Raw genomic sequence first — 24,802 nt, 5'->3', positions numbered from 1 at the left:
CCGCTCCTTGAAAGTTTAAGCTCTTGCCTTCAGCTCAGTGCGTATGTTTTCTGTAATCCAGTGCTTCTGGTTGGGATATGTACGTACGGTCATTTTTTGGGACGGCGTCATCAATTAACTTATTAATGAAGCCGGGGACTGTGGTCGTCAACTCAATGTTATCGGATGAATCCCGAAGCAGAATCCAGTCGGTGCTAGCGAAATAATCCTGTAGTGCAGCGTTCGCCTCATCGGACCACTTCCGTATTGAGTGTGTCACTGGTACTTCCTGTTTTGGTTTTTGCTTGTAAGCAGGAGTATAGATTTATGATAAGATTTGCCAAATTGCAGGCAAGGGAGAGCCTTGTTTGGGGGTCTTTGTGTGGAGTAAAGGTGATTTAGAGTTTTGTCACCAAGATACACAGGTGACATGCTGGAAAAATCTGATGTTGAAGAGATGTCACTAGACATATTTTACTAATGTAAATCCACCCTTCAAACCTGTAACTCTACCAAACCACCCAAAAAATAAATTTCTTTAGGACCTTCGTAGGAGCGTAAATATCAGAACAGTTTCCCAAAACCTTTGTTAGTGAAGTTTCCCTTCAAAACCCTTATGTATTCACTGCCTTTTTTGTCCTTCCGCGTCATTTTATACACCGAAGATATCTGCTAAACGGAAAATCATGATGTTCATCTGTCTTTCTGTGACCACTGATGACTTCAGAACTAATGTGACTACAAATACAAAGTTGCCATTTTCTTTTGCATTTGTTAAACAAGTGAAGGATGAAGATGCTTCAAATAAAAACTGGGATGACTGCATGAATAGCCTACATACGCCTATATAAATAAGTCATGTTAAAATGTCATGTTAATTCAGTTGAGTTCTATTTAGCTAATTTTAGGCTACTGTTGGTCATTTTATCTTCAATATATTTCATGTGTAACAAGGTGTGCAATGATGTACCAAATCTGGATTAGCATTAGAATAAACCACCTCAATATTAGAGACATCTCCTAGGAGCTGATCTGTCGTCAATACTGTGGAATAAATCTAATTTTAAGGTAAAATTTGAATGGAGAAAGCTGATACGAGAGCAGCGCTGCATTTTTATTTAAATCCTATCAGTACTGACACAAGCCTCAACGACACACTTAGCTAACGTTCTGTCAACATGCGTTTCCCAAAACACCATGCCATCTTCAGCCGTTGTAGGAAAGATGCATCGTTAAAACACTCCTAATCCTTACTTCCTAGCCTGAGACACACAATTTTCATCCTTTATATGTGATTCTGTGTCAGTACTTGTTATTGTGCACCATATGTAGAAACATTTTCTTCACTTTTGGTTTACAAACTCAGGAGTAAAAAAAATCAAGCATTAGCCTTGTATGGTAGGTGTAAAAAAAGAGAAAAAAAGGCTGTATTGTGTCCGATTACATAGTTGGTTCCTTGAAACAGGTTTTTACTGTTTTGGTTTGACTCCTGGGGTGTTTGATTGATTGGAACAAAAGGAGGTTGTTGTTTAAGGGAATTAAGATTGGGTTTCTCTGAAGGCCCTGACGATTGTTCCCAAGTCCTTGGTGACAGGTTAGAATTACCCCTTTCCATTCTTTTGGCCTGGCCATGGTTAGGCCTTTTCAGGGCCCTCTAGAGCAGGGACAAGGGCAGGGCATGGACATCGTCTTAACTTCACTGTGTCAGGGGGAGAACCCCTCGCCTTAACCACAGTAGAATGGACAAAAGACAAGTCAGCCGCATCGTCAGAACTCATGAGCAACTACATGAGCTAGTTGGTGTTGACTTAGGGTTAGAGTAATGTTGGGGTTAAGGATTGTGGTTGAAATGACCTTGTTTCTCCTGGAATGCTGATGGAGATTGGTGCTCATGCTTCCCATGGTTAAGCATTGAGCCACCGTTGTTCCATTGCACAGTTTGAAAAGTAATGCAACTAGCTCTCTCAACTTTGAATTCATGATTAATAAGTAGCAGCCACGCCCAGACCACTCACTCCATCCCTCTCCTCTCTGACCTCATCCTCCACCCATTCCATTACTCCTCTATTTTACCAGCCAGTTATTAAAGTGGATCTTATTAAAAGGCGAGTGAAAAAGCGAATCTATATTTGCATTCAGTCTATAGCGATTCATTAATATTATGACATTTACAGTGAGCTCCGAGGGCCTGCCTGCTACCCTTTTCATTCTAGTGAAATGTTAATTTAAAGTTCTGTCTTTGTAATGGAATAAGAAATCCTCTCTGCCCTATCAATTCATCACCACTGGTGGGGAATACTAATTTGTCTGCCTGGCTTATTTAGACAGGGACCTCTCCTGGAAGACAAGGCAGAATTGGTTTTAAAGTCCTTAATGGAAACCTCCACCCAAAAACTATCGTTTTGGTATTTGTTTCATTAGTCCATTGTTGACATAGTCAACCCTGTATAGGGATGATTTCATATCTTGAAAACTTGAGTGCTGATAAGCAAAACATTTGATGCAAAATGCATCGTACATGGATGATTTCATTACTTAACTTGAGTGCTGACAAGCAAGACATTTTGGGACTACGTCAACAATGGACTAATGAAACAAATACCAAAAGAGTTTTTGGGTGGAGGTTTCCTTTACTGCTGTGAGCGGTGTACCAAGTGCTGTTCATTCAAGTGCTGTTCATGTGAAAAAATGTCTGTCCCATCTTTTCCTTTCCCAGACTACTCACTATGTGCACGAGGCACTTTGGCAGTGTGGTGGCACAGACGATTCGGACATACAAGACAGATCAGTTCCCCCTCCTCCTTATTGTCATGGGAAAGAGGACATCAAATGAAGTTTTAAATGTTATTCAAGGTAATGACTGCATAAATATCAACAATATCAATGGGTTGAACAATCACATTCTGGTTGAAAATACGTTTTGGAGAGCTCTATGTGTTCAACCAAATTACTTTGACCCTCTGACAATGCTGAAATAGTCATGTATTTGTGATTTTAAAAAATAAAATAATAATTATCCCAAAAGGCATTTTACAATTGTATTTCTTAAATGTCTTTTTTTTTTTTTACTATTCTTTCAAGGCAACACGACAGTGGATGAGTTGATGATGAGGCTAATGGGTGCAATGGAAATCTTCACAGCTCAGCAGCAAGAGGACATCAAGGATGAAGTATGTATGAGGGGAACTCTGAAAGCACACAGAGGAACAGAGTTAAGTGGGAGTAGATGTTTGAAATGTAAGCCATTATTAGTCCATGGCCACTGAAATATACCATGATTTGTTTCATCACAGGAGGCCAAGAGGGAGCCAATTATTGTGCCATTTGAGCCGATCTCTTATAATTATGCCATAGTTTGTCCGGGAGCTAAATGGGGACATGCTGAGACAAATCGGAATGCATTGTGACTGCCACCAGCTCCACTTAAGGCCAAGGCAAAGAATACATACTCTGAGAGGCCCTTTATCTGGGTCAGGGGAGTGAAAGCACAATTCATTTCCCTCCCATTTTGTTTTAGTTTACTGTGCCTAAGATCGTCACAATGGGAGCAGGATACAAACTCTTCTCTCTTTCACCCTTCTGTCTATTGCTGCTTTAATCCAATAGAAACTTGACAAACAAACTTCACTCTGAGAAGAAAGCAATGAAACAGAGGCGGTATTCTTTCATGTGAGGACAGGAATGTGGGGACAGTATGGCGGGGGTCCCTCTGTGTCAAAGACATTCACCTGACCTCATGAACGCTCTCTTTTCTGTGTCACAATGAATGGATTTATTTAACCATTCTCTCACTTTAGCAGATATTTACTCAACATCCAATAACCAAAGAAATGCATTCTTTAGGTAGTCCTCCTAAGCTGACTACACTAGACCATGCTTTCTCAGGCATATAGTTTGTGTTGTTAGTGATTACAAATGACTCCATACCCTGTTTCTTTGTACTGTATAAACCTCTCATTAATCAGCAGTCTGGAAGAGGTGACGTGTCATCAAGCTCAATCCAATGTGCTCAATACTTGGCGTAAACTTGTCACTGCGAGATGTCTTTGAATACCAGTACACATTCTCTCTCCGCTGACTTGTCTTTAGACCTTTCACTCTTGTTGATGGGATATAGATTTAGATAATGAAATGGTCACAAGGTGGTTTCTGTTTCTGAGATGAAAGGCATCTGAAGTAGTATAGTAGATTAAAACTGGAGATTGTCTCATGTTCTTCAGCAGAACTAGGCCTGGCTGGCTGGCTGGTTGACTGTCTTTCTCATTCCTCGACTCTGTCACATCATATGATGAGTTAGACTCCCACGGTGTTGTAACAATACTAGTTTAGTGACCTTTCAGTGGTTGATTTAGTTTTGTTACAGCATCTCAGTCACGGGAATCATCATTAGTGTTTTGCACACAGCCAGGGGGTAACTGTACGTGAGCCGATGAGTGTTGACACTTCTGTCTGTAACTGTGATTCCCATTAGGTTCTCATTGGATGCCTACCCTTTCAGAAAAATCCTAAAGACCAATAAGAAACAAGTAGTATGTACGCTATGTGCACATGTCACCAAGTTGTATGTCCTGTGTGACCAGACTGGATGCTACAGTAATACGCTTCATTCAGAGATGTATGAATAATTGACTAACAGGTTTTCATGGGGAGAAGCTCAGTTGAATGCCTTGCTATTGTCTTCGTAGATGCAAAGCAAATATGACAGCTTTTGCTGTGAACAGAAAATCTGTTATTAAATTAGCATACCATACAATTGGATTCTTAAATTATTAAAATGGCCTTTACGGGTCAGTCTTTTAATTCAACATTTCTCTTCTTGAATAGCTTTTCAATTTGGCATATTTAAAATGTTTCTGTTCATTATAAGAGGAGTAAGTCATTTTCTGTCAGAATTGACAAGCCATCTGTCTCCATAACAGTCACTGGTTGTGATAATTACACATGCCTGTCGGGATTGAGGGAAATGTGAAGTGATAATGTCACAAATCAGGAGAACAAATTATCATGAGTGGGTAATGTACGATAGTGATTAATAACCTTAGGGATCTGCAACCACATCCTGTAAATTCCAGACCCTGTCTCTGCTGTGAGGTGAACTTGTCACTCCTAGTGCTCATCTGTTTCTCAAACATTAGAAAGCGCAATGACTTGCTAAATCACTTGACTACATGAACAATCTCATTGCTAAATATTTAACTATTTTGACACATTCGTAGGCTCAGTGGGCCTATATTAGTCAAATGCATTAGTACAGTATGTCACCATTTGGACCAGAGTTCAAGCAGAGGTCTCCTCAGGCGTTTCACATTGACGAGCGTTAAGGAGATTTTCTCGAGATATTCTAGAGCGGTATCGATTGTCAAGAGACATTATTGTAATGTAAAAAAAGTCATTTCAAATGCTACCTCCAGAGGTCGCTCACGGCACTCGCCCGAGTGTTGCCCCCCTCCACGCAGGGCAGTGTAAACACAATTCTCTTTCAGCCCAACACTCCTACATTGTAAATCGTAATAGAGCAATGTTTTTGAAACTGATGAAATGTATAGGCATTTTCCTTATATTAGACACTCGTTTTAAGGGAATATCAGAATACGTCATTTATTTCAATGCAAATGTGAGCAGGAACACAAGCATCAACTCCATAGTGAATTAACAACTTTTTCAGTTGCAAGTAGCTTTTTTTCATGTAATTATTTGCATGATATTGATGAAATTAAGCTAGGTTTGTTCCACTGGATGACGAAAAGCAATCTAGCAATTGTATCATTGGCTGACATTAGCATTCAACTAACTAGCTAGCTAACATAGCCATTGTCTTACATCAGAGAGCGCGTTGATTCTGCCTACACGGTGGAGGGACAAGCATCGGGGAGTGACGCTATCTGACGTGAGACAATGTAACTTAGCTTGCAAGTTATGTATGTGAGGATAATGCAGACATTTAGTTTAGTTTGCTATCTAGCTCTGTATAATATGAATGACTCTGTATGATAACATCACAGAACAATGAGACAGATATTTCACAGGATGTATAAGTGTGAAGCATCCGGTTGGCGTTTCCACTCACTACCAAATATGGTGATTGAGAGGAAGCCCAGTGGTGCCAGTGGGAGAAGATGGAGCGAGATGGATTTTGGTCGACATTATGCAAATGTTCTCATCGATTAAACATTTTATCTCAATAGTTTTCTGTTCCCAAAACTATAATATGTTAGTGAACTACTTTTTGTGTTGTTTAGGAGTGCAAGGGCGACTGGAGTTATTGCACACGTGCACTTCAGAGTAGGTGTTCCCTAATGGAAATATGCAAATACATCCTAGAACGCGCCAATAGGATCTCACTAGCTCAGGTTTGGCTCTGCCCCCCTCCTTGCTTCTATTGCTCACTTTGACTCATTTGTTCCCACTGGAAACAGCTTGTGCTCTATCCTGGGTTAGTTATAAAAATATTTGATAACTGTTCTTGAACTTACATTTTTTGCTATTTGACAATTAATTTAGCTAGCTAGCAGCTATGCCCCTTTGGCTGTTTGTCTTACAGCTAAACTTATGAGTGTATGGACAAGGAAATAACCATTGAAATGCCCGCACATGCGTGTGTATTGTTGCATTATTCAGTGTGTGATATGGTAGATGCTAGGGTTGGGTGGAATGCATATTTCCATATCGTCATACTGTCCTTCTCTCATCCCGGAATTTACGGTGTTCCCGGTTTAGTACACAAGGGGGCACCAAAAACACCATTGTGCAAAATTATCACAAGTAATAGCGAATTTCTATGGAGGCTGCTAGCTAAATATGCTAACGAGTGCAAACGCAAATAAACTAATTGCAAAGTCAGGCAATCCAGCTCATAAAGTTATACATATGGAGGTAGGAGTTACCGAATGTCATTTTTGGTCAGTTTGGATATTTACAAATTAATGTGAACGAAATACATTATGCAAATGTACAAAGTTTTGACTTATGCTTGTCTGAAGGAAGAACAGTACTGTGTACACGCTGTGTCTGTCTGGAGTTGCTAGGGCAACGGGCCTACATGCTCTGCTCATAGAAGATGGGGAGGAGCAGACAGGCCCAGAACAGAGAGGAGAAAAAGCTCAAGGAAATCAAGCTGCAGTGGCATTTGTACAGAACTCATCCAAAGGGTTTTGACGACTCAAATACTAACACCATATGATGCCGCATCACCTTATTAATTCAGCCACTTACTTTGGTAACTACCAAGTTAAACTTAAGGGCCGTGTTAATGCAGAATTCTTCATTTTTTTTACGCAGGGAAAAAAAGATAAACAAGAAATATCTTGATGCGTTTTGTAAGCGCAAATCTAAAATGCTTCTTATTGTAATTTCTGCTCGTTATCAAACGTATTTTGTGCTTCAATTGCACTTTTCCACTCAGAATGCCCTTTCTTGAATTCTCTTCTATCAGCAGACAGCGCTCTGCTCATTGTTGTCGCTACTTTCTCATTTTCGCCAGCCTACATTCTACGGTAAAATGCAAGATTCATTTTAAGAAAAACATTAGGAATAGCATTACACTTCTAATGACAATATAGCTATTTTCTGCAAAAATGTGTTGCGCTAATGTATTTTATGTGAAGGAAAACTATAGTTTCACGTCCCTGATCACACTAATTAAGCAAAAACAACACGACTTTCAATGTTAACCTCTAGTGACACCCCATCCCATGAACGGGACCGTTGTCATCATCTGACACTAATTAGCATAACGCAACGGACATAAATATTCCTAGAGAATATTCCTATTCATGAAAATCACAAGTGAAATATATTGAGACACAGCTTAGCCTTTTGTTAATCACCCTGTCATCTCAGATTTTCAAAATATACTTTACAGCCAAAGCTAGACAAGCATTTGTGTAAGTTTATCGATAGCCTAGCATAGCATTTTGTCCAGCTAGCAGCAGGTAACTTGGTCACGGAAATCAGAAAAGCAATCAAATTACATCGTTTACCTTTGATGAGCTTCGGATGTTTTCACTCACGAGACTCCCAGTTAGATAGCAAATGTTCCTTTTTTCCCAAAATATTATTTTTGTAGGCGAAATAGCTCCGTTTGTTCTTCACGTTTGGCTGAGAAATCACCCAGAAATTGCAGTCACGAAAACGGCGAAAAATATTCCAAATTAGCTCCATAATATCGACAGAAACATGGCAAATGTTGTTTATAGTCAATCCTCAAGGTGTTTTTCAAATATCTATTCGATAATATATCCATCGGAACAATTCGTTTTTCAGTAGGACCGATTGGAGTAATGGCTACCTCTGTATTTTACGCGGAATCTCTCTGGGAGCATCAGGTGACCACTTGCGCAATGTAGCCGCCTACGGGTATTCTTCAACATAAATACGTAAAACTACGTCACAATGCTGTAGACACCTTCGGGAATACGGAGAAAGAGTAATCTGGTTGATAGCCCATTCACTGCTCAATAGGGACGCATTGGAACGCAGCGCTTTCAAAATATGGGGCACTTCCGGATTGGATTTTTCTCAGGCTTTCGCCTGCAACATCAGTTCTGTTATACTCACAGACAATATTTTTACAGTTTTGGAAACTTTAGTGTTTTCTATCCTAAGCTGTCAATTATATGCATATTCTAGCATCTTGTCCTGACAAAATATCCCGTTTACTACGGGAACTTTTTTTTTCTTCAAAAATGAAAATACTGCCCCCTAGTCACAAAAGGGTAAACGCGACCCCTGTAAATGCACAGCTGTACTCCCATGTGCCCGCTTTCTCCCGTTCTGCTATTTACAAACAAACACATGACTTGTCCAACTGTTCTGGGGAACTACTGTAAGCTTCATAATGTCAAATAATGTGACCTGTGAAATTGAGAAAGAGCTCTCCTTTATCTCAAAGTATTGCACAAGTTAACTGCATGTATTTACTTACAAAGTAGCTACAAATATGAACATGTATGGAAAAACTTCAAAGAAATAGTTTCTAAGGTATTGACTATTGAAAAACCATCCCGTGGCTATTTCCAAATACCCCAGTTTACTGTATTTATGGTATACAGCTGTCATGACGTGACACTCAGTAATCTGACTGTTAATTTTCTCAAACTAATTGTTAATTGCTACATAATTAATTAAAATCAAGTAACTCATTAGGAATTTGGGACACCACGGGAAAGTTTAACAAGATACTATCTCCCGACTTATACTCTAAAGATATACAGATCTCTCTTACATCAATAACAGTAAATTATTACATCAGTCTCATTCTGAACGTCGCACAATCCGTGGATACGCAAGAACCCTAGCCCTTTAAATATTCAGTACTACACATTTATTTAAGCATTTATTTATTAACTAAATAACACAGAATACCAATACACAATTACATGATATTAACGTCCATAGTGGACTAACACGATATTACGGCTTGTTACACAATGGAAAGGGGGGGTGGGGAAAGATGGAGGGAGAGACCGTTAACTTTTCATTTGGAAGCAACGCTCACTGAAGTAAAATTTATTGCCACCCTAACCACTGCTCATTTGGATTAGAAATGCAATATATATTTACGCGTAAATGTGTTTCTCTGTTGAAACTAATCGATCGGTCTATGGGTAGTGGCTCGATGTAAGTCTCTAGTTATCCACCAGTGGTCACAATGTCCTTAGTTGTAGATATTCTCTGCTCTTGGAGTGTTCATTAAACTAGATACTTTAGATGTACCAGTGATAGTCTGAGATGGGGTTTCTTCCTTCCAACCTCGTGTCTTTAGTTAAAGTTCTAGGACAACTTTAACATGCACAGATGCAGGCTGTAAATGTTTCTGGTCTCCTAGGTGATCATCTTCACTGATGTTGAGGTGGAACACTTCAGAGTTTCTAACCATTTCAACGTGTAGACCACCGTCATGTCTTTTCGTATCAACACCAGCAGTAACCCGGCATGTTTTGGTCTAATGTACATTTCGTTAGCGAGTCCTTTTGTAAAGTCCCAGTTACATTACAAATGGTCCTTTTGTTCGATAAACTCCTTTATATCCATAAAAACTCAGTTTAGCTGGCGCGCTTCAGTCAATAATCCACTCGTTTTCCCTCTTTCAAAATGCATACAAAATTAATCCCAAACGTTACCAATAAACTTATCCAAACAAGTCAATCAACGTTTATAATCAAACCTTAGATACCCTAATACGCAAATAAACGATTAAATTTAAGACTGAGAATCGTTATTGTCTTTACCAGAGAAAAATACCGAAGAACGCACTCTCATTCACACGCTTGGAAACACTACAGCTAAAATGGGAGCCACCTAGACAAACTTGAATTTCTGGCTAATTTTTCCCAAATCCAGCCTGAAACTCTTTCTAAAGACTGTTGACATCTAGTGGAAGCCCTAGGAACTGCAATCAGGCATGATTTCGTCCTATTATAAATGTGCCAGCCATTGAGATCAATGGTAGGATTTATTTTTAAATGGGGGGGATTTGTCCTCGGGGTTCCGCCTGCCATTTCAGGTCTGTTATACTCAGACATTATTTTAACAGTTTTAGAAACTTTAGAGTTTTCTATCCAAATCTAATTATATGCATATCCTTGCTTCTGGGCCTGAGTAGTAGGCAGTTTACTTTGGGCACGCTTTTCATCCGGACGTCAAAATACCGCCCCCTATCCCAAGAAGTTAAGCGCGCGGGTGTTAAGATGCGCGGCTTGGTGGGTCATGTTTCGTATATATAAATCAATAAATAGGCTGTGTGTTTTACAGTACACAGCTTATAGTTTCCTTCATCATTTTGACACAACTGTCAAATCGTGGGAATTCCTATCGCTGTCCTTGGTTCTGAATTCTCTTGTACCCTAGGCTATTTTCCTGTTCATTTGTTTACCTTTCACGTGGTAGTCACTAACAGACGATGGTCAATAGCGATGGTAGGCTAATGTTATTATAACGTTTGGGCAATGTCCAAATCCATGGCTCGAACATGCAGTGCGTTGAATAGTTCCATATTGAAGCAAATAAAATCGATAAACTAGATTTGCTACATGTTTGTTATATCTAGGACTAGGGTTAGTGTATACTATATTTTTAAAAACTATATTCAATTGATAGGACAAACATCCATGCCTTCTGTCAAAGAGCTCTTAGGCCTACATGTTCGCACATATAATTATGTTCATGGAACAAGAGATGCGATTTATGTTATGCTTCTGACCCAATCCTATTTAGAATTATTGTTGTTTAGTTCTAAGAAACGGATTGTTTTTGGTTAATTGGATTTACAACAAACCCATGAACGGTGAATACGTTTGAGAATGTCCATGGCTTGAATAAAATGCCATTTCAAATTACATTTCCCTTTGTCTTTTTATTGGATCTTTGTCCAGCTCCTGTGAAACGTTTGGCTGTGTAAAACCCTCCGTAGTCTAAGTTGCCTAGTCAATATTATATGCCTACGGGGAGCAATTGTGGTGCCTGTAACTGTATTTAGACACACAGCCTCGTTTTTATTAGAATTTGATTAGAATTATGCATTCTTATTAGGCCTTATCAATAGCATAGTGAATCTTGCTTATTGACTGTTTGGCATGTCCATGTCCAGACTGAAGTTTACAGTAGGCCTAGCCCCTATGATTGCTGTAGCCTATGTTTAACCATGTATTTATATAATGAAGCAATGCAATTAGAACAATATGGACAATGCTATTTAACGAACTGGCTTGTAACGGACTAACATTCGATTTTAGAGTCGATGGCAATGCATTGGACCGTAAATACACAACTTGAAGCAACCACATATTTAGCAATGGAGCACCTTCTGATTGGCCAGTGAGGGACCAAGCCTCGACACACCCACAACTTGTTTATTAATCAAAACCTAGTCCTTTCTCGCTACTGCACCCATAATTACTGTTGTGAAAATAGCAAAAAAAAATCTGACACACCCCTAAACCGGTAATTTACCGTTGCGTTAGGTGTGTTGAAATAGAACCCATTATGTACATTTCGCCCCGATACCTCTACTTTTACTCTCTTCAATGGGAGTAAGCTCTCAGGGTGTTGCTGTACTCTGACATGAACCCAAAGCCTCCACAACGTCTCCCATCCCAGGCCGGAATGACTTGTCCCTGTACCTGATGGTCGCCCCATTGCCAGCGTTGCTGCCCCAGACGGCTTTGAACTCACACCTACTCGCTATCTGTGGCTGTCCTGCTCTGCTTTCCCACTCCTCTGTGGACAGACCCAGACACCACAGACATCTGCCAACATCACACTCACATTCCTCACTGACTGACATGCCTGGGAGGTAGACAGGAGCAGAGCCAAAAAGATACTTTCACACACATTACAGCAACCGTCACTGCTGTAGCCACGCCTACCTGTGGTTGTCTGTTTAGTTAGTTATTTTAACTGCAAATGATGTGTTCATCAGCAGGAAAACATTGTGTTTTATATTGTATTCCTTTGATCGCTGTTACTTTCAGATACAGAGTAGTTGTATTGTACACCATAAAATACTCTGTAGATAATTGATGGCACCATGTCTTGTTCATTGTGAGTGGTACCTCAACAGTAAAACCATAGTTTATTTTGTTTGTTTCATGATCTTTCATCAAAGGTAATGAGCACAATAAAGAGCGTAATCATTTACAGTAACTGTAAGTGATCCATTATTATTTTGTACTCAACCATGCTACTACAGTGTCTGTAGGATAAAGGGGAAAATGTATCCTTTTCATCGTCAGACTTCAATACGACAGCTGACCACTCCCCCTGCCCAGCGCACAAACCCCACAAATTACAATAGAGTCACCTTTTCACATCTTTGACACAAAGTCCAGGGTTCGGAAAAGAAAATGTAGTCTCCCAAGCTCCAAAACAAATGCCAGTGCTGACACAATGGAAACAGTTATTTTTCTCTGCTTTAGAAAGCCTCTTACACACAGCAGGTAGAAAAGCAGCAGTCTGCCTCTTGTACAAACAGGAGCTCTGAGGGAAAAGAAAAGAGTCCTCCGGTCTGTTAAGGAAGTCAAGGCCCGAATAGATTCCCTTCTCCCACATGATACTCTTTCAAACCTTGTGTCTGGCAGAAAGCATTCGGTTCTCTCATTCAGCGCTACTCCAATTCCTGCTGCTCTGCTTCCCAGAGTCACAGCTATTCAACACAGCACAATATTACATGTGGCAGAAGGAGCAACTTTTGTATTTTATCAGCTTCTATTGTTATTGGTGTTTATTGTTTCGCTCCGAACTTTAAGATATTTGCCTTCTTTTCTGACCTGGTCTCTTTCTCTCTATCCAGGATGAACGTGAAGCCAGGGAAATGGTGAAGAGGGAGCAGGATGAGGCCTACCAACTGTCTTTAGAGGCTGACCGTAAAAAGGTTGGTCATCAACTACAACACATACAACACAATGACATGGATCCATTCTCATCAGATAGATGTTTGAGGGTTTTTGAAGATCCATTTTAGCGTTATCCTCAAGTGAAATATTATTCAGAACACAAGTATAAAGTATATACCCTTTTATAATCATGTTATGATTGTGGCCAATGATGGGTGTTGTAAATGGTTGTTATTGTGAATTTACCCTGTAAACCTGTGAACAGCCACATTATTGATTGCTTGATCACTGTTCATAATGTTTTGATGTTGAATGGCTGGATTTATAAAAATATATTTGTTTTTTCAGAGAGAAGCACAGGAGAGAGAGCAGGCAGAACAGCTTCGCCTGCAACAGATCCAGAAAGAAGCAGATGATGAGAAGGAGGTGAGAACATGAACCATATCTCAATGTTTGTTTAGAGAAATAATGTCCCACTTAGCTATTGTTGTAACACTGAAAACACATGATTAGTTTGTTTTTTTAAACATTGATATTTGAGTCCGTTCCTTGCTGCATATCACACATTTCCATATCTTTTGTTGTTTGTGGAGTTTATACTAGCATGTGATCCCTGTGGTGGGGTCAGAGACACAGAGCAACATGTACTAAACTCTAGTGTGTACAGTAAGGCCTATCCCTGTTAAGCTTGTCATACAGAGATGTTATTGTCCTGTTCAAATGCCCTACAACACACAAGCTCATATTGAAACCAAGTGAACAAAAGCGGGAGCACAAAGCACGGTGGGACAAAGAAAAACAATTATGGCAGTGGGAACGCATTTGTGAATGCTGTAGTTATAGCTCCTTTTAGCCAGCTGATTGGCTATTTACTCAGCAGCAAACTCTACAGCCAGCAGGGATCAGGTGAACCAGCTATCTGAGATGATTTGTCACATTAGTTAAACAGCCCCGGACAAAAGCCCTGTCTGTCCAGTCTTAATTATATCACTGTAGTCCTCTAGCCCTTTGCCATGGTTTCTTCTCTGCCAACACACTGCTTGTATGCAACAAGTGTAGATATTCAGCAACATGATACCCAGCAATGAGCACGGTTCCATGCACACAATAATACGATTATGGTGGGTAGTCAGATTAATGTGATAGTTTGTTTAAAACATTTACATGCTTTGAAAGAAGAAGGATTTCCCTGATGTTCCTGTTTATATGGACACATCTGAAATCAGACTACTTGATGGGACTTTTGAATTATTGCAGAAAATAAACCAATGGAAAATAATAATTATACCACAGTGACCATGTTATTTTTGCGGAGTACATTTGATTCTTAGGTCGGACATGTAAAATCAATTTCTAAGATGCATACTATCAGTTTTTCAGAACTCACTAAACTCGTGCGTAAGAGGGAGGCTTGCGCTGCTGGTGCTGGCACATGTGCAGATCAAATGCACCGCTGGAACGCCGATTTAAGCAGGTCCTAATGATTCGAAAGATTGCTCAGGAAACCAGGTGTTTTAAATTGGCATATGCTTACATTTATTTTGAACTTACGCCGATTTTAAGATAAGTAGAGTAAGGTGTTTACATGACTATTTCCATGCTCAGCCTACTGCCATAATCCGTTTAATATCGATTGATTAGTGTGCATGTAAACGTACTCGATGGCCCCTCTCTTGTTTACATGTAGTATGTACATGCAGTATATACCTCAGACAAGCTTACCGGGGCTTTTTTTTAAACAGATAAAATTGCAACCTATGGAACAACGCGGACTGGAAAGAGACGTGAACTCATACGCACGCTAACACACGCACTCTATACACACGTGCATTGTAACGTTGTAATATAGTTGTATTGCAGTTTTATACATTTTGTATTGTAGATATGTATCGGTGTGATAATGGGTTGTATATTTTTTTCTCTAATTGTCTTAATCTTGTTTGGATCCCAGGAAGAGTAGCAGCAGCTAATGGGGATCCTTAATAAATGCAAAATGCAGGTACCTTATTGTACCCATAAAGGCTATAAGACAGGGGCAGACATAGACATTTTATTTTTTTACTTGAGCTGTGTGTGATTGTATCAGGTGTATTTTCAGCCGGTCGACTGATGCGTTTCACGGATCTGGTTGTGTGTCTGCCTGGTCAAGTGTGAGGCAGGCAGGCAGGCAGGAGGGTGTGTTTAATGATGACAGTGGAGACTGAGAGACACTCGTGGAGTCACTAATGAAGCCTCGGGGACAAGAGGGGGGCAAACAACCTGGAGGAAGACGCACAACAACACACATACCACAACCATGATCACATACAACAGTGGTGTGGTAAAGGGAGGTCTCTGTCTGTGCCAAGATTGTGTATGACAGTCTTAACAGGTTGTACATCTTCATAGATTACATCTAGCTATACATCATTATTACATACAGTTTGTACATGCATCAGAACTTCATGAGTCATCACTCGAGTAACTGGCACTGGAACATCTGTGTTTCAACAAAGCTGGAGTTCAAAACACAGATCTCGTTCCAGATTGTTTCGCTCTGTCGCCCGCTACTACAACTGTTGGTTGTCGGGTAGAAAGATGGGAGAGATTAAGTGGAGCCTGTCTGTCTGTATGGCGTGTGGAAGAAGGACAACAGCTGTCCCAACTGTTCAGAGCTGTGTGCTGCTTACCCCTGGTTGTGCCAACGCCTCATTTCTCTGACATTGTGTGTGAGTAAACAAGGCAGCATGGTGTCCCACACCTGGAGCCCAGCCAAGCACCTAGCCAGCCACTCACTCCCTCCCTCAGCCTCCCTGTCCTACCCACAGACAAGGGCCCAGATTCACAAAACAGAAGTTTCTTAAGAAAAAATAAGTTCGTAAGTGCAATCCCTCAACAGTATCTTAAGATTTAATGATTTTCTTACAAACTTCTCAAATATCTTCTAACAAATCTTCTTAAGATGTTTGTTGTTAGGCAACCATTTGATCTAGCTTTCTAGCTAGCAATGACAATCATGTTAGCATATGTCTTACTGAGATTTGTTGTTCTTAAACATGTTGTTGGGTTTAAAATAATCAATACTGAAACATTCGGATGAAGTCTGTGAGTGCATGTTCAATTGCTTTCATGAGCTTTTTCTCTCACTGCCTTGAGTTTAAGATGAGGGTTTCGGAATCTTGGAATGGAGATTTCCAATAACTTTCTTAACTTTTTTCTAAAGGAGAAACATAAGAAATAACCTTTTTGAGGAATAGCAACTTTGCTTAACTTCTTAAATCTATAGTTAAGAGGGGGATAAAAGGAAGTTAAGAAGAAATTGCTTTTTAACAAGGTTTTGTGAATCTGGGCCCAGAACCCTCCAGTCTGTCGCGAGTCTCCGGCTGTTTGTGCCCTGCACCACCCGCCACAATACCCCGCAGGCTGCAGGAAAACAAACACCACAGTAAACACACACAAGGACAAGGGGAATGCATTCTGTATCTTTGTGTGGAGAGGGAGGTGAATGGAAGAGGTAGGCAGAGTGAGAGAGGCAGTGGGGGGGTGGGGTGATGTCATTATTTAACACATCCAGGAGCCCCATGGTGCTCCTGTCAGGTGCATGCACCTCCCCCTCCCTGCCCCCTCCTGTGGTGGTGTTTCTTGGGGGGTGGGGGGGGGGGTGTTTGGCGGTGAGCGGTGATGCTCCTGAGTGCTCTTTGTGTAGAGCGGACTCTGAGTGAGGCGTGTGCCGTGTGGCTTCAGACGCCACAGATCTCTCTGCTGCAGGGGGCCCTAGGGGCCCCAATACCAGGCCCCTACCTGGGGGAGAGCCTCCGGCACGCGCCCACTCAATGCTTGGAGCTGCTAATGAACTACTGTTGTACACTTTTATGAAATATAATTGCATTATGGTTGGTAAATAAAGCTGCCGTGTGTTGTCACAGCATATGCTACCCACTGTCAAAACAGGAACAACAAGCTGGAGGGAAAGAGCCCGCGAAAGCCACAGGTCCTGCTCTGTGACACTGGAGACCTGATTAATTTCTCTGCTGTTGATGAGGCTAGCCTTTTTGTTCTGTGCCGCTATCTAATCTACCTCGACACGAGTCAGCATTGTACTGTATGTCTTAATGGAGGAGAGGCAAAGACTAGCCTACGTGTTTTGGAAGAACAGGTCAGAGGATTCGATGCCTTATAAATTACTCTGAATCCATATGTTGTCTCGTAAATAGTAGTTTGAGTGCCCATTTCTACCACAATTTATTAAACGGTTACGAAATCAACCCATTATTTATATCTTAACATTTAAGTAGGTGTATTGTAAGCAAATAAATCACACCTACAAATGGTAAGTCATATTGTCCAACTGTGAATAATCACGGCCTTCCGTGCCTAACTCTTTGTCCCTCCCCTTTGTCCAGGCCATCCGCCTCTCATTGGAGCACGCCCTGCCGCCAGAGCCTGCGGAGGAAGGAGGAGAGCCAATTAGCAAGCTGCGTATCCGAACCCCCAGTGGAGAGTTCCTGGTGCGGCGCTTCCTGGGCAGCACCAAGCTGCAGGTCCTCTTTGACTTTGTGGCCTCCAAGGGCTACCCCTGGGAGGACTTCAAACTGCTCACCACCTTCCCCCGCAGAAACGTGAGTACAGCCTTCAAACACTGCAGTAAACACAGCTCACACACACAAACACAGCTCATGCACACACATCAATGTAGAGGCTTTATAACAAGATAGAACCATGGTCTATAATGACTAACATTTAACTCTATGTTTAGCTTTCTTTGCTCAGTGCCTGCAGCTCCCTAACTACAGGTACTGAGCTGTCATCATCAACTCAGCAGAATGCTCAGTGGTCCTGATTGTAGTGTAACATCTCTGCAGGAGAAATCCACAGTAATAATTGGCTCATCCCGGCAAGTGGCTCGAGTTTGTTGCTCATCTCTATCCCCAGTGCCCAGAGAGTGTGACTGTTCAGATAGTTAGAGGATTGCTGTAGAATTAAAAGCCATGGTGGGCTAATGAGAAGTGTGTTTTTCATGCGTGTGCATGCGTCCACGCGCAAGTGTGTTTTTGCTTCTATCCACAAGTGCATTTCTAATTTGGTGAATATTAATTAGGAGCCAGTGCACATGCACAAAAGAGCACTGGCTACTTAGGATACAATACAGTCAGCAGTATTCTCCTCAGCCATGGTGTACGGCGCAGCACCGACCGGAGTTCTTCAAGTAATTAGAGCTAGTGCCCACGCTCTGCTCTGTGCTGTAGCAGGTAGCTAATGAGCACAGTTTTAACTACCTGCTTAATTGGAGTGGTGGAAACAAAATAGGATTTCCATTTGTGTGTGTGTGTGTGGGCCTGCCCAGACACCCTGCCATCCTGGTCTGTAGGGAACATGGGAGTACAAACACTTTTCTCTCCCTAACACTCTCTCTCACACACACACACACACACAATATACACACAAAAAATGTACAGGCACATACACTGAGTGTACGAAACATTAAGGGCACCAGCTCTTTCCATTACATAAACTGACCAGGTGAAAGCTTTGATCCCCAATTGATGTCACTTGTTAAATCCACTTCAATCATTGTAGATGAAGGGTAGGGGACAGGTTAAAGAAGTATTTTAAGCCTTGAGATAATTGAGACATGGATTGTGTGTGCCATTCAGAGGGTGAATGGGTAAGACAAAATATTTAAGTGCCTTTGAACACAGGGTATGGTAGTTAGGTGCCAGACGCACCGATTTGTGTCAAGAACTGCAAAGCTACTGGGTTTTTTCATGCTCAACAGTTTCCCGTGTGTTTCAAGAATGGTCCCCCAACCAAAGGACATCCAGCCAACTTGACACAACTGTGGGAATAATTGGTGTCAACATGGGCCAGCATCCCTGTGGAACGCTTTCACTTTTGCTTTTTCTGAGAGCAAAAGGGTTTGCAACTCAATATTAGGAAGGTGTTCCTAATGTTTAGAATATATATAAACACACACACACACACAACCGTTCAAAAGTTTGGGGTCACTTAGAAATGTCCTTGTTTTTGAAAGAAAAACCAATAAAATAACTTTTGATCTAACAAATAACAAATTGATCAGAAATACAGTGTTAATGTTGTAAATGACTATTGAAGCTGGAAATGGCTGATTATTTTTAAATGGAATATCTACATTGGTGTACAGAGGCCCATTATCAGCGACCATCACTCCTGTGTTCCAATGGCACGTTGTTAGCTAATCCAAGTTTTATAATTTGAAAAGGATAATTGATCATTGCAAAAGGGTTTTCTAATTATGTTAGCACATCTGAAAGCTGTTGTGCTGATTAAAGAAACAATAAAACAGTCCTTCTTTAGACAAGTTGAGTAACTGGAGTATCAGCATTTGTGGGTTCCATTACAGGCTCAAAATGGCCAGAAACAAAGAACTTTCTTCTGAAACTCATCAGTCTATTCTTGTTCTGAAATATGAAGGTTATTCTGTGTGTGAAATTGCCAAGTGTCTAAAGATCTCTTACAATGCTGTGTACTACTCCCTTTACAGAACAGAGCAAACTGCCTCTAACCAAAATAGAAAGAGGAGTGGGAAGCCCCAGTGCACAGCTGACCAAGAGGACAACTACATTAGTGTCTAGTTTGAGAAACGGACACCTCACAAGTCCTCCACTGGCAGCTTCGTTAAATAGTACCCGCAAAACACCAGTGGCAATTTCTCACATGGACAAGAATTTCTCAGAACAAGAATAGACTGATGAGTTTCAGAAGAAAGTTCTTTGATTCTAGCCATTTTGAGCCTGTAAAATATACAAAAAAGTATGTGGACATCTAGACAATTTGACACAACTGTGGGAATAATTGGTGTCAACATGGGCCAGCATCCCCGTGGAACGCTTTCGACACCTTGTAGAGTCCATGCCCCGACAAATTGAGGCTTTTTCTGAGAGCAAAAGGGGTTGCAACTCCTTTTGGGTTGCAGTTCCTAATGTTTAGATATATATATATATATATATATATATATATATATATATATACTGCTCAAAAAAATAAAGGGAACACTTAAACAACACAATGTAACTCCAAGTCAATCACACTTCTGTGAAATCAAACTGTCCACTTAGGAAGCAACACTGACAATAAATGTCACATGCTGTTGTGCAAATGGAATAGACAACAGGTGGAAATTATAGGCAATTAGCAAGACGCCCCCAATAAAGGAGTAGTTCTGCAGGTGATGACCACAGACCACTTCTCAGTTCCTATGCTTCCTGGCTGATGTTTTGGTCACTTGAATGCTGGCGGTGCTTTCACTGTAGTGGTAGCATGAGACGGAGTCTACAACCCACACAAGTGGCTCAGGTAGTGCAGGTCATCCAGGATGGCACATCAATGCGAGCTGTGGCAAGAAGGTTTGCTGTGTCTGTCATCATAGTGTCCAGAGCATGGAGGCGCTACCAGGAGACAGGCCAGTACATCAGGAGACGTGGAGGCCGTAGGAGGGCAACAACCCAGCAGCAGGACCGCTACCTCCACCTTTGTGCAAGAGGAGCAGGAGGAGCACTGCCAGAGCCCTGCAAAATGACCTCCAGCAGGCCACAAATGTGCATGTGTCTGCTGAAACGGTCAGAAACAGACTCCATGAGGGTGGTATGAGGGCCCGACGTCCACATGTGGGGGTTGTGTTTACAGCCCAACACCGTGCAGGACGTTTGGCATTTGCCAGAGAACACCAAGATTGGCAAATTCGTCACTGGCGCCCTGTGCTCTTCACAGATGAAAGCAGGTTCACACTGAGCGCATGTGACAGAGTCTGGAGACGCCGTGGAGGACGTTCTACTGCCTGCAACATCCTCCAGCATGACCGGTTTGGCGGTGGGTCAGTCATGGTGTGGGGTGGCATTTCTTTGGGGGGCCGCACAGCCCTCCATGTGCTCGCCTTAGGTAGCCTGACTGCCATTAGGTACCGAGATGAGATCCCCAGACCCCTTGTGAGACCATATGCTGGTGCGGTTGGCCCTGGGTTCCTCCTAATGCAAGACAATGCTAGACCTCATGTGGCTGGAGTGTGTCAGCAGTTCCTGCAAGAGGAAGGCATTGATGCTATGGACTGGCCCGCCCGTTCCCCAGACCTGAATCCAATTGAGCACATCTGGGATATCATGTCTCGCTCCATCCGCCAACTGTCCAGGAGTTGGCGGATGCTTTAGTCCAGGTCTGGGAGGAGATCCCTCAGGAGACCATCCGCCGCCACATCAGGAGCATGCCCAGGCGTTGTAGGGAGGTCATACAAGCACGTGGAGGCCACACACACTACTAAGCCTCAGTTTGACTTGCTTTAAGGACATTACATCAAAGTTGGATCAGCCTGTAGTGTGGTTTTCCACTTTAATTTTGAGTGTGACTCCAAATCCAGACCTCGAAGGGTTGATACATTTGATTTCCATTGATAATTTTTGTGTGATTTTGTTGTCAGCACATTCAACTATGTAAAGAAAAGTATTTAATAAGAATATTTCATTCATTCAGATCTAGGATGTGTTATTTTAGTGTTCCCTTTATTTTTTTGAGCAGTGTGTGTGTGTGTGTGTGTGTGTGTGTGTGTATATATATGTATATGTATATGTATGTATATGTATATGTATGTATATATGTGTATATGTGTATGTATATATATATATGTACACACACCACTCCAGCCAACACTTCACAAAAAAAATATATATATATATAATTTTTTTTTTATATATATATGTTGGTTTTTTTTGCATGCTCAAAATGGCTAGAATCAAAGAACTTTCTTCTGAAACTCTTCAGTCTATTCTTGTTCTGAGAAATTCTTGTCCATGTGAGAAATTGCCACTGGTGTTTTGCAGGTACTACCCCTTTAAAATAGTGTATTTAGCCATTTCAGCCACAACCGTTGCTGAGTGATGTATGAAATCGAGCACACAGCCATGCAATCTCCATAGACAAACATTGGCAGTAGAATGGCGTTTCTGAAGAGCTCAGTGACTTTCAACGTGGCACCGTCATAGGATGCCACCTTTCCAACAGGTCAGTTCGTCCAATTTCTGTCCTGCTAGAGCTGCCCTGGTCAAGTGTAAGTGCTGTTATTGTGACGTGGAAACGTCTAGGAGCAACAACGGCTCAGACGCGAAGTGGTAGGTCGCACAACAGGACTGCCGAATGCTGTTGTGTGTAAAAAATCGTCTGTCCTCGGTTGCAACACTCACTCCCGAGTTCCAAACTGCCTCTGGAAGCAACACCAGCACAATAGCTGTTTGTTGGGAGCTTCATGAAATGGGTTTACATGGCCGAGCAGCCGCACACAAGCCAAAGATCACAATACTCAATGCGAAGTGTTGGCTGGAGTGGTGTAAAGCTCGCCATCTTTGAACTCTGGAGCAGTGGAAGTCCAACGGACGAATCTGCGCTTGGTGGATTCCTGGAGAACGCTACCTGCCTCAATGCATAGTGCTGACTGTAAAGTTTGCTGGAGGAGGAATAATGGTCTGGGGCTGTGTTTAATGGTTCAGACTCCTAAGTTCCAGTGAAGGGAAATCTTAACCCCAACATCAGTGCCCGCCTTCACTAATACTCTTGCAGCAATGTTCTAACATCTAGTGGAAATCCTTTCCAGAAGAGTGGACACTGTTATAGCAGCAAAGGGGGGACCAACTCCATATTATTGCCGATGAATTTGGGATGAGATGTTCGATGAGCGGGTGTCCACATACTTTTGGTTACGTAGTGCCTAGTGCATTCGGAAAGTATTCAGACGTCTTGATGTTACAGCCTTAATCTAAAATGGATTCAATTGTCGTCGTCCCCCATCGATCTCCACACACTACCTCGTATTGACAAAGCAAAAACAGGTTTTAGAAATTGTGGCCAATTTATTAAAAATACCAAATGGAAATATATCACTTACAAAAGTATTCAGACCCTTTACTTAGTACTTTATTGAAGCACCTTTAGCAGCGACTACAGCCTCGAGTCTTCTTCTCTGCAGATCCTCTCAAGCTCTGTCAGGTTGGATGGGGTGCGTCGCTGCACAGCTATGTTCAGATCTCTCTAGAGATGATCGATCTGTTTCAAGTCCGGGCTCTGCCTCGGCCACTCAAGGACATTCAGAGACTTGTCCCAAAGCCACTCCTGCGTTGTCTTGACTGTGCGCTTAAGGTCGTTGTCCTGTTGGAAGGTGAACCTTTGCCCCAATCTGAGGTCCTAAGCGCTTTGGAGCAGGTTTTCATCAAGGATCTCTATGTACTTTGCTCCGTTCATCTTTTCCTCAATCCTGACTAGTCTCCCATTCCCTGCCGCTGAAAAACATCCCCACAGCCTGATACTGCCACCACCATGCTTCACCGTAGGGATGGTGCCAGGTTTCCTCCAGACGTGACGCTTGGCATTCAGGCCAAAGAGTTCAATCTTGCTTTCATCAGAGCAGATCATCTTGTTTCTCATGGTCTAAGAGTCTTTAGGTGTCTTGTCCCTTTCACTGAGGAGTGGCTTGCGTCTGGCCACTCGACCATAAAGGCGTGATTTAATGAGTGCTGCAGAGATGGTTGTCCTTCTGGAAGATTCTCCTATCTCCACAGAGGAACTCAACTGCTGTCAGATTTACAATCGGGTTCTTGATGGAGGCTACTGTGTTTTTGATACCCTTCCCCAGATCTGTGCCTCGACTCGGAGCTCTACGGACAATTCCTTCGACCTCATGGCTTGGTTTTTGCTCTGACATGCGCTGCCAACTGTGGAACCTTTTAATAGACAGGTGTATGCCTTTCCAAGTCCACAGGTGGATTCCAATAAAGTTTTAGAAACATCTCAAGGATAATCGATGGTTAACAGGATATACCTGAACTCAATTTCGAGTCTCATAGCAAAGGGTCTGAATGTTTATGTAAAGCTGTTTTTTTGTTTATACATTTGCACACCAACTAAACTTTTCACTTGATCACTGTGGAGTATTGTTTGTAGATTGAGGTTGAAAATAAACGATTGAATCCATTTTAGAATGAGGCTGTAACGTAACAGAATGTGGAAAAAGTCAAGGGGTCTGAATACTTTCCGAAGGCACTGTATATGCCTTATTCACAACTTAGGCACACTTTAAAATCTAAGGATTCACAGTTTTGTCTTCAGAATTAAAACCAAAGAGAAAGTAAACAAGAGTATTAGACCAAGATAAAAATGTGTCTTAATCTCCAGTGAAATTCCAGTAGATGTGAGGCAGAGGAGAAGAAAGTACAGTAGAGTTTATTTTGTGTCCCAAATGGCATCCTGTTCTCTATATCATGCACTACTTATGACTAGAGCCCTATTGGCCCTGGTCAAAAGTAGGGCACTACATAGGAAATATGGTGTAATTTGGGAGACAGCCTAGCAGAATGTGCCAGTGTATGTTTGTGCATCAGAACACTGTTCCCAGTTTGTCTAATCTTCCAGCTCTCCTCTCTAATTAAAATGAGCCTCAATCTCCTCCAGACGCTCCCACTGTTGCTCTGCTCGGATTAGTGGATGTACCACTATTG

At 41.7% G+C, this 24,802-nt stretch overlaps 1 protein-coding gene across 2 annotated transcripts in view; it reads left to right on the top strand.

Annotated features, from left to right (window-relative positions):
* Positions 1 to 24,802, top strand: part of LOC112247393 (FAS-associated factor 1) — a 93,829-nt gene that overhangs the window by 63,061 nt on the left and 5,966 nt on the right. For both annotated transcript variants that reach the window (XM_024416178.2, XM_024416249.2), the window contains exons 14-18: positions 2,696 to 2,832; positions 3,061 to 3,149; positions 13,268 to 13,348; positions 13,659 to 13,736; positions 17,693 to 17,908. In XM_024416178.2, coding sequence (XP_024271946.1) covers positions 2,696 to 2,832; positions 3,061 to 3,149; positions 13,268 to 13,348; positions 13,659 to 13,736; positions 17,693 to 17,908 — 601 coding nt within the window. The remainder of the gene's footprint in view (positions 1 to 2,695; positions 2,833 to 3,060; positions 3,150 to 13,267; positions 13,349 to 13,658; positions 13,737 to 17,692; positions 17,909 to 24,802) is intronic.

Source organism: Oncorhynchus tshawytscha, linkage group LG01, assembly GCF_018296145.1.
Source record: "Oncorhynchus tshawytscha isolate Ot180627B linkage group LG01, Otsh_v2.0, whole genome shotgun sequence".
In the NCBI taxonomy this organism is placed as follows: domain Eukaryota; kingdom Metazoa; phylum Chordata; class Actinopteri; order Salmoniformes; family Salmonidae; genus Oncorhynchus; species Oncorhynchus tshawytscha.
Note: the sequence above shows the minus strand (reverse complement) of the source record. Positions and strands in the feature narration are given on the sequence as shown.